General features: G+C 38.5%; 1 protein-coding gene and 1 long non-coding RNA gene across 3 annotated transcripts; both read left to right on the top strand.

The window, feature by feature from the left end:
- LOC116931804 lies at positions 1 to 2,857 on the top strand. The gene is made up of 5 exons (XR_006651912.1): positions 1 to 92; positions 177 to 234; positions 320 to 1,036; positions 1,265 to 1,437; positions 1,554 to 2,857. It is a non-coding gene; the product is annotated as an uncharacterized LOC116931804 (long non-coding RNA).
- Positions 2,858 to 3,262: 405 nt separating this feature from the next.
- On the top strand, positions 3,263 to 5,305 carry LOC123476795. Of its 2 annotated transcripts, none has more exons than XM_045179508.1 (5): positions 3,263 to 3,392; positions 3,481 to 4,040; positions 4,120 to 4,314; positions 4,391 to 4,460; positions 4,548 to 5,305. In XM_045179508.1, exons 2-5 carry the CDS (start codon positions 3,972 to 3,974, stop codon positions 4,742 to 4,744), a joined length of 531 nt encoding a protein of 176 aa, XP_045035443.1. In that variant the 5' UTR covers positions 3,263 to 3,392; positions 3,481 to 3,971; the 3' UTR covers positions 4,745 to 5,305. The 2 variants fall into 2 exon arrangements, with proteins under 2 accessions (XP_045035443.1, XP_045035442.1); XM_045179507.1 differs by having other exon boundaries at positions 4,388 to 4,460.
- The last annotated feature ends 7,814 nt before the right edge of the window (positions 5,306 to 13,119 follow it).

Raw genomic sequence — 13,119 nt, 5'->3', positions numbered from 1 at the left:
CTCATACGCCATTATGATAGACACCGCATAGTGAACGATGCTTTTATTTTTTAGTGTGTTGGTGTAAATATCATTGTAAATCTTAACTCCAGGTAAAATAATTTCTTGTGCCTATATATTTTATATGTTTATGAAATAATTTTAAAATGTCGCCAAACAAATTAAATGTCGTTCAGCCTATTCTGATGTTTGTCAATTGCTGCACAAAGTACTCGGATTTGAAAAATAGTTAAGGTAAGTGTAGTAAAATGTTGATAGTTACCCATTTTTCAAACCTGGTTTTTTCTATTCAACTATACTTTGTTTGTATGGCTTTCAGAACCAATTTATGTTGACTAACCTGATGAACATGTCTGGATGGTTGTGGCTGGTAGTGGTCCAATATGGTGGCTTAGGTGAAATGACATGCCTCTTAACATATTATTTCCAAGGCAGTTATGTAGTTCACTTTCAAGTATTTATTGAATGTTAACTGTCTTGTTGAATCTGAGGTGTGAGTATCGCTCTACTTCGTCTTTGCTGTTACCTGAGTTTAATTTGTTTTTGCATTGTTCATCCTTGGAAGCCATGTGGTACTGTGTTGCTAAGATTTTGCTTTGCTTTTGTGGTTGAGAATTGTCTGCTAATGGTGTGGTGATAGTAGTTTTAGGTTTGCTTTTCCATTAAGCATTGTCTATCCCTACTTCTAATTTTAGTTGGAAAGTGTTTTGACCATCTTCAGTGAAGGTTTTGCCAACCAACCATGTTCTTTGTTGGCTTGGTTTTTGCAGGTCACTTTGCTTAAAGTTCGACATGTTGACAGTTTAACATGTTGAGAGGTTTTGTCGGGGGGTGACGAAAGTGAATGATAAGAGTTAACCTTGCAATTGCCAGTGGGTGATTTTTAAGTTACATTTATTAACTTGTTTGATCCTTGTTAGCCGTTGAGCGATTCTTGTCCATTCAGGTGGTTGTTGCGTGAGTTGGAGTAATGTGGATATATCAAGCATTTTACCGAACCCGCTCAGGCAACCGCCGTACGTTCGCAGAATACGAGGTAAAGGATTTTTGCTATTGTGGTACGATAGGTGTTCCACACTAACTGGGAACTGTTGGTCGGGTTGACTGTTACAACGGATGTATGTAATGTGGCTATTGGGTTTTGCTGTTGGAGCTTAACTGGACTATGTTTGCACATATGAATTTTTGGGTGGGGATTTTTATTATGTGGGTTTGTTAAAGTTGTTTTCAGTGTTTTCGTCAAATGTTGTTTTTCTGTGTCCAGGATTGGAGTTGCACAACATCCAGGTTGTTTCCTTGCCGAAGATAACCAAGTCTGCCGGAGTTTTAGTCATTACAGTTCTATTGCGGAAAGCAGTTTTTGCAAGGGGCTGCTAAAGGGTCGGTTGTAATCAGTGTTATTTCTCCACTCAACTTGCTCATCTTAAGGTATAACTGGTAAGTGGTTTTTACTTTAAACTGTTTTCAAAAATTTCCTTTCTTCTTGCAACTGCTCTGATAGGAAATGAATAAAAATTGAATATGTATACATTTTGTCAACCATATCAAAATAGGAAGGATGAATGGACAAGTGGAAGCATTGGTGTTTGCTTCCCAACGACTCGCCATTGGGGTGTTGACGTTGGTTAGTGTGGTATCGGAGGTGGGCCGTTTGACAGGTTAAATTTGTAGCTTCAAGTTATTGACTGTTTTCTTTATCTTCATTAGCCAGATGAACTCTATGACATGTATGTATTTTATTAATAATTTTTCTAGTTTAGTTTATAAATGGTTATGTTATAGTGAAATTTTACTTCGCTTGACTATTTGAGACTCTGCTAGTGTTGTGATAATTAGTTGGCAGAATTTTGAGTTGAGGTTTTCTTGTATATTTCATTAATTCCAAAAATGAGTTTTCTCCATCTTTATAAAGATTATAGAGATTATAAAGAATCCATCTTTATAAAGATGGAGAAAACTCATTTTTGTTGGTTTGTTCGTTGGTCTACTAGTTTACAAAATTTTCACCTGTAGGTGAAAATTTTGAAACCAACATTGTCACTTATCTCCTGTTGAACGGTTTAAAGGATATTGAGCATGTTTGCAACTTCTGTTGGTGAAGGTTAATTTTCCACCTATCGCCAACGGTATGTTAAAGCAATGTCGTTAGCTTTTCAACAATCCTTCATTAATATGTTGACGTCGAAGAGTACGATTTCCAAAGTATGCCGTTTGATAAGTTGAACTTGCTTTATATTAACTTCTGGTTTTGATACTGGCTGCAGTAGCTGGTATATGGGAAACATTTTATTGTAGTGTTCTGCGCCGTTTATGCGCTATTGCATAATCCGTTACTTGGCTGTTTTTTGTTTATACTTGATTTTTTCTGCTCCGGGACTTTTGTTTACAACCAATAATTGTGTCGTGACAGGCATTCTAAGTGCGGCGAAACGTGTTAAATATCTCTTTCAGTTGCAGAACATACATGGTAAAATGAGAACTTCAACAAAGCAGTTGTACGTGCATGTACAAACATTGTTTGAGGTTTAATGACAATTTTTAGTTTGATTGTAGTATCTATAACTGAACAAAAATCTTTGCTTCGTTATCGACTAATAGTAAATTCGAATTGTTTTTATGTCTAATTTTACCATTAGCGCGGAGGAAAAAGTTTTAGAAGTATTGCAATATTAGATAAAATTCGGGTTGTATTACATGGCACTTTCAAATTCTAATTATCAGTCGACTAACAGTCTTAGTACTTGGAATTTTTAGCCGAGTTTATTACTGATTTATTGTAAGAAAATGTTTTAATAGCGCTATTGAAGAAACAGCGAAGAGATGATGGATGTATATAATCTAATTATCAAAGTGCTACCATCATTATTCAACTTTATATTACTCTACTTATATAACTATTACTCTTCTCGTAAGTTAGTTAATAAAATTTCAATTGATATAAACCGTATGCAGAATAAATGATTTGAAAATAAACTACGTCTACGAAAAACATTTGCATATATTGTTTCGTCTTAACTTTTCCGATAACTAAGTCAGGTAAGATGTTTTAAAACAAGTATGGGAAAAAAATCTACTACTAAATAATAAAAACATCACTTTTCAAACATGCTGATAATTCAAAACAAAATAATTTTATATTGTCGTGAAATGTAATATTAATTACGTTACATAGTACAATACTACATACATGATTGTAAATAATCAGTGTTTTCATTACTGATGATTTTGTTCAATATACCAGACAAGGTAGAGTTAAGGCGAGGTAGTAAAGTGATCAGACGAAACATAGTCTTGCGCAGTCTAGCTGCATTCAGCCAGATACTAGTAGAACCCGAAACATTATTTCGACAAGTACTCTTATACTTCGGTTGCAGGTTTTCGCTAAATACCAAGTAAGTAACGGATTTAATCAGGTTAAACATTTAATTTTTCGATTCAAGTCTAATTAGGTGTCAGAACTAAAATTGGATTTTTAATTAGGAATTTTATTGGAATTTCAACTTCCGGTTTTACTTGCCGGTTTTACTTGCCATTGCAACCAAAAAGCGATCAAAGAAGATGATGAATGTTGTAGAAAAAGCCACAGCACGTCACAGCTCCAAGATGCCGGACACTTAAGTGTACGTATGATATTTCTCGTGCTTATATTCGGCCGCCAATTGATTCTCTTGCGTCAATTGTCCCTTGACTGTCTCCGCACTACTCTTTAAAAACTCGCATTGTTGTTTGTTATATAAGTAAGAAAAATAGATGGCGCTGATGCGCCTCAGTATTTTGTTGTCTGTGACGTGCGAAACCGTGTCTAAATATTTGTTAACTGTTTTACGTTCCAATTGAAAGTGAGTGAAAGTGAAATAAAACCAAATGATGTGCTATCTACTAGTAGGTTTTTTCATTCTTTAGTGTGTTTTTTCCCTGAAACACATAAACTGGATTATTTTTGTGTGGAACAAGTGATCTTGTGATCAGCTATGACAGCTGACAAACCCAAAATCTATTACATTTGCATTCCATCATGCAAATCTATTACTCATTGTGAGGTATTAGTTTTGACAATCAGAATCCAATTGGAATGATTCTGCTTTTAAAAAGTAGCTTGTGAAACTTAAATTTTTAAAGGATGCTGAACGAGCAGAAAGTTTACAAATGATACAAATCACATGGGTTGGAATACCATCACCTCGTTCTGCTGCTCTTTATCAATTCATCATATCCTGTCAGTACTGTATTGACAAGTGCAACATATGTTGTGTTGCCAACTGGATGGATTGGAATACCTCATCTCGTTCAATACTCTTTGCTTGCTCATCTCATGTAAGTTTCAGTCTGGTAAAGCCAGCCTACTCCTCTATATTGTGTTGCTAACGGTAAACAACCACCATTTCAGCAGGTTATCATTTCTACTTTGCTAGCCGACACACGTCTTCGCCTCGCCCGTCGCCCCTTTTTTGTTTCGCCCGGTAAAAGCTTCCTCATTCCTCTATATTGTGTTGTCAACAGTTAACAATCATCATTTCAGCAGCCTAATTTTATTTCTACTTTGTCAGCCAACACATGTCTTCGCCTCGCCCGTCGCCCCGTCTTCGCCTCGCCCGTCGCCCCGTCTTCGCCTCGCCCGTCGCCCCGTCTTCGCCTCGCCCGTCGCCCCGTCTTCGCCTCGCCCGTCGCCCCGTCTTCGCCTCGCCCGTCACCTCGTGGTCGCCCCGTCATCGTCTCGTCTTTGTGGTATCGTTGTATTTTGTAGTGTGTAATTGTGTAATGTTAATTAACCCGTTGGCTGCCACCCACTTTGATCCCCTTTTTTTAAAAGCTTGTTAGGGTCCGGCAGCGCTGTTCTGCCCAATGGTGTATATGCCATGGGTGGGACAGTTGCACAAGCCGTGTGGCTCAAAGTCGATCGTCGAGGCAATGTACCAGTAGGGACTTCCCCTTTTTCGATGCTTTGATGGTTGCCTGGAGTGTACATTCTCACAAAGGCTTCTGTCATCGTGTCAGCCCGGATTTGTCGTAGGACAAGTCCACCTTGGTCGCAATCCATTCGATAGCGATGTAGTTAGCGTAGATTTAGTGGCGTGGCAGCCAACGGGTTAGTTTTATGTAGTGTGTTTTGTATTGTATTGTATTTAAAATCTTGTGGTGGATTTGTGGGTGGTTGGAGGGACAGTAAAGAATTTTATTTATTTTTCAAATTCAAATTTATTTCCGTTAATAAATATGTACATGAACCTAATTTGGGATCGAACGCTTGACCTCAGGAGCGTCAGTCCAATGCCTTACCATTCGTCCAACTTTGACATATTTAAAATAGGAATTTATACCTTAATGACCTTGTTTGTAGTGCATAAGTAGATATGAAAACAAATGTGAATTACTATTGACATATGTACAAATGGCACATTGGTTGATTGCCTGAATGGGATTCTAAATGTCTGAGGTTCGATTCCCAGCAAAAGCAGGCCAATACTACACTATCGTAGAGTGTGTGCGGTTGATGATATTCATCGTTTCATTCTGCGAAGACATGGCAAGAGATTATTTGAGAAGAGAGTACTAATAACTCGAACGAAAAAACTTTTGGTAAAAATAAACAATTGTTTGCTTTTTCAAATTTTTTTTATTGTTGGTACAACATACATGTACAACAAATTTAACTGAATTGAGCCACCGGGGAGATTACCCGGTGCGTGGCTAAGAGAAGCCGGAAAAGGATGGAAGGTTTCGGACAAGTTTTTACGTGAGCGATTAACCGTTAATTCGGATTTGTGGGTAGCCTCTTCGCCCTCCAATGATATCACAGAACTTGAGGACCCCCACGTCCCCTTTCCTGACAGCGCACTCACAACCTTTACTGCTGATCACAGTAGGGGCATGACCCCCTACGGGCTTATTACAAGTCAAGGGGAAACGGGGCGACAGAAAAGAAGGGAGCCCAGATATGCACTTAATTTCTTTTTTTGTAAAAATACCATACACGTGAGAAAATAAAAGAATCGCAATCCCCCTCCAACAAATTTCAGTCTCTGTTTACACGTGACCTCCATCAATTTCCTCTGCCGATTCATTACGATTATAAAATCTACACAAGTGAAATAAACATAAATAAAACATTCTTGCTGATACACTTATTAAAAGAAGTAAAATACCTTGTACAATAGTCACCACCGAGTCTTCCACTCAGAAACCGATCAAGCCACCAACGGCAATGGCGTTCTTGGAACAATATTTTCCACGGGGAAGTTCGGTCAACGTTTAAGAAGAACGCTTTAAAAGGATGATTTCCCATAGCGATCAAAATTTTCGGTTGCTCTACACGCTCTTGTGTAAATATGTTAAAAACTTGTAAACAAATACAAAGAAAAATTTTATAGTGTAAATTGTTCAGAAGCTAAGGATTTCAAAGTCATCTTTTAGCTGACGGACTTGCTTTTCAAATCCTCCCTGTTGTCATGACGTTTGCTTCGCCATCGTTTCTAAACTAAATGCAATGCAATGTTCAATAAAGCTAAAGACTTCAAGGCACTCTTTTAGCTGAAGTGCTTGCTTTTTGACATATTCCCTTTATCATGACGTCAGCTACGGCATCGTATCCAACTCCCTTAATAACCAGTTTAAACTCACAAGAAAGGAAGATTCTATCTGTAAAATTAAACCATTTTTAACAAAAGAAATATTATTAATAAAGAACAACAGAGTTACCAGCAAGATGATTGGCCATTTACTTTAATTTTCCAAAAATTTAATTTACGTTTAGGTTAACCAAATGTTAAGAAGAAAAGCATTTTAGGTGGTAGCGCGTTCGTTATTTTCGTAACAGATATTTTCCACTCATCTCCATATGAGGCAGTAAGTTGTCGTTGTAGATAGAAATGCCAGCATCTACAATGATGAAAAATACATGTCTGTTATTCATCTGCAAAACAACAGTGTTTGAACATAGGGTGAATAAACTTTGTAACCAAAAACATCTACAACAACCATTTTAAATGTCTTTCTTGGTCATGTTCCATCCCAATTTTATACTTATGCCACCAAATTATGGTTTACCATTCAACTTGCCTCTTTGATTGCTTGCTTCTTCTTAGATAAATTTTCATTAACTGTATTGCCTAATTTATCCACAGATAAGTGTTGCTATCTCCAAGAATTTCCACTTTTTCACCAAGAATACTTTTTCAAGAGTTCCTGACAAAGATAGTATTTAATTATTTTGATAACTGAGTATGGAAATCTTTTATCGTTTTACCTAGCATATTTTCTTTTTAAAATTTTTCATATTGCGTTTTTTCATTTACATGATCTTAACCAATTTTAAGATGCAGCAGATGGATTATTAACTGCAGATAACAGGTCAGCATTCCACAGTCTGTAGCTCACAAAAGATATACAAAGTATACATTAGATCATGTTGTTAATAGATTAAACAAATACCTTTCAAGCTTCTATCCAGCAGCAAGTTGAAACCACTGAAATTGAAGTAATACAGTTTTAGAGTGACATGATAAGTATGCAATATTTCCATTTACCTTTAGAATAACGAAGCTTAGACATCTATTTAGAGGCTGATTCAATACACTACCTTAGGTCTAGATAACAATTTGAGACTTACAAACAAGGATCAATATTTTTAAATTTCTCAACTTGTTACTTTCTTTGTCCTGACAGGGAATAAATCAAACAACTTTAGGTTTTATGCTGGAAATGGCTTACTCCAATATATATACAAAACATAATTTTGAAATATCCATCGTGAATACTGGAGTAGGCAGATGATAGAATAAAACCATAAGGATGTGAGGTTTCAATAGTTTACAAGATGTGAAATAAAAAAAAAAAATCAGCCTTGTTTGTAAGTTTGTTAAATATTTCTCGTTCCTTGGGCTTCGTAGTTGGGTCTTCGCCAAATTGAACTTTAATCGTCCCCTGACTGATCACTGACTAGTGACCTGGCGAGTGGCGAAACTCGCCAGATGGCACTCCCACCGCGGTGTCGCTAGATGGCAGTCCCACCGCGCGGAAAATCACCCATAGATTTTAGATGGTATTACAAGCCATCTATAAATTATCCAAATAAAAGGTTTACTGGCGAACAGGAGTTGTCAAGATAATGGGTCAAACGGCGTCCCGTACGAAACGATTATGTTTCGAACGGGCGAAAACAAAAGCAGCTACTTATTTCCCAAGATTTATTACGTTTTTCATTTCTCACGAGTTATTCCTACAGACAGTCACGTTTGAAGTACCTTAAATACTTAAATCACATATGTCTTTTAATCATGTATGTCATACGTAAGCTGTGCATGGTTGCAGAAAACATACATGGACGATAACTTTGGCCGGGAAATGTTCATCCGATCGTTGAAAAAGTCAGGGTTTCTCTCCATACGTTGAGTCGAATTCCAAAGTTTCCTTGTGCTTGAAGAGATCTGCTGGGTTCAAAACTGCATCACCAGACTTGATTTTAGAATGTAGACATGAATCTAGGCAAAAGTCAGTGTGGTTGCTAAGGCACTTTTCAGTTTGGAAGCCAAACACTGATTGAACACTATATTATAGTACCTCAGTGAAGATACCGCCTGAACGCTTCTCTCAAATAACAGCGTGAAATGTTATTTTTAATGCTGACGAGGGTTGGAGTCCCCTCCAATCATCAGTTGTGAGGGAAGATTTACGGGATGAGAATCCAAGTGAACATCATATTTCCATGTCCTTTTTAGAAAACATTCGAACAATGTGCGTGATCGTGTGAGGCCATTCGCCTATAGAAACTCCGCCCGGATGCGGTCTTTTGTGTGTATACAAGCCGTCTGTCTTTTTCCATGCCGTCTGCTTTCTCTTCTTCTCCCAATCTGCCCTGGCTGCGCTCAATGTAGTCTGGCGAGTACAATGCCAGTCTGCATGGCGTGAAACGGCAATGATTGGACGGACGGATGCCACCATCGGAGCCGAAGATCGGCTGATCAGCGCGATTCGAATCGGCCGATTACAGACTGAGTGCCTTATTGAACGGTTCGGCATCTTGCTGACGCTAAAGCAAAGGCTGACGAGTGAATTGTTGCAGCTGCGGGGCGGGAACGTGGGCGAGGTCGTCGTCGGCGGGTCACGCGCTCAAGCCGACAAAAAGAACACGAAGAAGCTTATAATTAGAATGAATTCCCAACTCTCGAGCAATAAAAGGAGAGTTGTGAAACTCGAAATCAATGTAGGATAGTGCATCTAACGGGGTAAATAGGGTGCGTGTATAATTAATAGCAGGCTAAATATAGCTGGATAATCGAAGCGGACGTCATTTTCTTATGGGGCCTACGTACGATTCATCAACAATGAATAGGCAATGTTTAATGCCACCATCGCTGTCTCTACGGTTTACAGTGAAATCAAATAGTCGAGTTATTGCTCTTGCCCTTTTGCGCCAACCATGCAGCTCCGTCTTGAATATTTGATCAGTCAATTAAGGCTAAAAACGTTTCCAGTCGCTTCCTCCATCTCCCGTCTTCCCTATTCACTTACTTCCCTGTCTCTTTCTCTCTCTCTTTCTCTCTTTTCCGTTGCTGAGTGTAATCCGACTCATTCATTATTCACCGCCTTCTACTCATCCATTATTGTTCGAATCGCGACGAGTTGGTCGGGTTTTTTCCCCTTTCTTCCGCCAAACGTTCCAAACACACATAAACACTAAACATATTATTTACATCCGCACTCTAGCAATCGAGTGTGTACACATAATAGACGGGCAGCAGTGCGTACTGTACAGTGGCATATATGAGCACAAAAGCGAGCCATGCAAGAGAGAGTTGGGTGCATGGGAACGATTGGCTGCTGTTTCTCCAACCCTTACCCGTTTTTATTAAAACTCTGTATGAATAAAGGACGCTGGAGCTGTTCTTCTAGCCTCTTAGTTGATGGATGTTCGCAGTTGCCCCCCCCAACCCCGCACAGTTAAATTTTGGAGGAAAACACGTCCAAAGCTGGGAGGGGATATGGTAAATTGTTGAATAAAACGAGATGTCGAGTACTATGGGGTGTAGTAGCTATATAGGACTCGTGAGGATTGATTGGCGTCCAACATAGCAAATGTCAACAGCCATTGATCGGACGGAGATCGGCTGTTGTCCACCCGTTGCCTGTTTACTTCGCTCTTCTATATTGCCTTCAACTCTATCTCGCCTTCTTCCTTTTTTTTTATTTCTCTATTTCTCTCGTATATTAGAACAGTATATCCATTTCAGTTCCCCCCCAGCCTTTTTGTTCAGATTGCGGGGTCGTGCCTCGGCTCTATAAATAAGCTTCTTCGACCGTCGTATCGTTTTCTCTACTTTCGCTACCGAATCGTATAATTGTCGACATTTTCCTCGTCACGCGAATCTCCTATACGTTTATGTAGCACCCGTCGACCAACAAGCACATATAGGTAATACTGCTAGCTCGGCTATAAATGTCTGGCTGTGTCTACACGCACAAACAAGCCGCTTTTCTTTTCTTCTTTGTTTTTGGTTTATTTCGATGAAGGAAATGCAAGGGAACACGGGTGGGAAGGTTGATGGTTGATTGAGCACTCTGGCGAAGGTCTAGTCGACAGGGCGAGCAGCAAATCAATTGACATCCTACTCGATCCGTTCAGGCGTACCGTTGCCAGTTAGCGATCAATCGAACAGAAAGAAAGAAAGGGAGGCAAGAAAGCGTCAGCGTGTACACGTTTTCTCCACACATTATTTTGTTTTTCCCCCACCACACCTGGTGTAATTCCGTAATACATCCCGTTTGGTAGTGAAAGATCGATTCCAAACGGCGTGTAGTGTAAACGAAAAGAATACACTGCTTCATCTTTCTTTTTTTTTTTTTGTTTGTTTATTTCTTTTCTTTTCTTTTTTTTTTTTGGTTCCCAGCGCACGCTTCAATTCATCATCAACTTTTACTGTTTTCCAACAAATCATTCGTACAACACACAACAGAGCAGCAGCAGCAGCGATAGAAATAATTGGTAATGGGTATAGCAATTTAGTTAGTTATACACTGTTAGTCAAACAAATTTTTGGTGTTATGTTTTGTTATTTTATATTTTTTTTTTTAGATTTCCTTTCTGTTTTTTTTTTTTTTCTCCCTTTTTTTTTGGAACACATTTTTTCATGAGGGCCGAGGAGACAGAGAGGTTGAAACCGTTTCAAAGATTGACCTCCTCACGAACTCTGGGAGAACTTACAAACGGTTATACACAGACACACAATACGGGGGGCGTGCACACACGCACAGAATCACACACTGAATCAATTCCCGAATTGTCACTAAAATTTTGGAATTCAAAAAAATAATAAATAAATGTTTCTTGTTCTCTCCGCGTTTCACTATTATTATTAATTTTCTTTTTTTCATCGACATTTCAATAGTTAATTTTATCCCTATAGAAATCAAATGCGACATTGAGAACTTAGGGGGGGAAAAATTGAAACATAATGTCCGCCGAGAAAGAAGGTTTAAAAAAAAAAACAAAAATCCAATCACTTTGCTGATGTGTCAATTGACTGTGTGTAATCCGTGTATGTTACTGGCAATGGGGCAGTGTGTCTTTTCATTTTAAACTAATAAAAGAAACCAAACGATGTGATGTTAACACAATAATTTTGTTTCTTCAATGCCAATAACCGTTCGACAAGAGACAATACGAAAAGCGCGCCCATGTCATTCTACCTAACTGGAATACCCTAACAAACTACAACATTTCTATTTAATTTTATTTTTTTTGTTACGCCAACAAAAACGTTTCAACAAGAGGAAGAAGTTTCTATCTCATCAAAGGAGACGTGTTAGATTCCTCCAAGTTGAGTGTATCCTGATGATGTGTTCCCTAACTCCTGCCACACAAAAAACAATGCTAAATGAAGACTCGTATCAAACGTACTGCGCGGCTATCGGAAACTTTAATAATTTTTTGGGTTTTGTTCAATCATTTGACGCTTTAGCAAATCTTTCTATTAAATGCTGACGTTTCTTCCATAACTTTGCTACCTAAATCATATCCCTAACAACAAAGACAACAACAGATGCCAACCGAAACATACAATTAAAAAAATAAATAAATAAAGAGAATAAAAATAAACCCACACAACAAAAGCTCGAGATGATGACGTCAACAGTGACACTGATCTCACGCACGCAAACACGCACATTTATCATGTATTTCATTTTTATTTATTTTTATTTATTTTTTTTTTTGTGTGTGTGTTTGTTAGTTTTTCGTCGTGGGAGGGAGGGCAGTTTGAAAACTGGGGGTGGTGGGTGTAGGACTCAAAAGAAACGCCGAACGCAGGGAAATGATTCGTACGGAAAATTGTGAAGAGGGCGCGCGGTCGGAATAGCGGGAACGATCGAAAAACAACAGGGGAATTCCCAGATTAGTTTTCTTGTTTGACGCAATAAAAAATATTGACTCACAACGGCCACGCTCTACACTATCTAGCCCTTTTACAAATACAATCCTGCGCTATATAGAGGACGAGAGACAGAGGCAAGCAACAGTCGCGACGTGATACCGAATATCGTACGCCCATACCAAAAGTCACGAGAGACGGGAGGAGGTGAAGAAAAAACAAAAACAAAATCGCACGTATTTTAATCCCGCAGATTTTTCTCCTTTTTTTTTGGGGGGGGGGGGGGTCACTCCCGTTCAAGGGTTACGATTCGTGTACATTTTCGTGTTTGCTTGTTGCCTTGTGAGGGCAGAGATTCAGAGAGACACGCAGAAACTCACGCAACGCATTCGTACACACAGAGCGACACGCACGCGACGCACACAGCGTCAGCGAGAAATAATAGATTAAAATAAAAACAACTGAACATTACGATGCACACGCGATTGCGATACATGTTACATATACATAGAACGTTATGTATATATTGTATGCTTGTATGATTCTATTGTTACGCAATGCGTATCCACGGGATAGACGCCGGGGGATTGGGGACATCAGTAAAGAAGGAAGCTAAAAGAAAAACAAATAAGAAATTATAATGATTAAAAAACAAAAGCAGTACGCTTTGATTTTTCACAGGGTTAGAAATAATAAAATAATAATAATCAAATAAATAAAAAAAACAACACAGAAAAAAAAATAATAAAAATTCTAA

Source organism: Daphnia magna, linkage group LG10, assembly GCF_020631705.1.
Source record: "Daphnia magna isolate NIES linkage group LG10, ASM2063170v1.1, whole genome shotgun sequence".
Taxonomy (NCBI): Eukaryota; Metazoa; Arthropoda; class Branchiopoda; order Diplostraca; family Daphniidae; genus Daphnia; species Daphnia magna.
The sequence above is the reverse complement of the archived record's forward strand: the minus strand, read 5'-3'. Positions and strand labels throughout refer to the sequence as shown.

Excerpts from the sequence above, each read along its gene's own strand:
- LOC123476795 (XM_045179507.1), top strand. The coding sequence starts at position 3,972 with ATGACAGCTGACAAACCCAAAATCTATTACATTTGCATTCCATCATGC. Across the intron at positions 4,041-4,119 it reads AATCTATTACTCATTGTGAG|GATGCTGAACGAGCAGAAAG; the intron begins GTATTAGTTTTG and ends AAATTTTTAAAG. Across the intron at positions 4,315-4,387 it reads TCTTTGCTTGCTCATCTCAT|CAGGTTATCATTTCTACTTT; the intron begins GTAAGTTTCAGT and ends CCACCATTTCAG.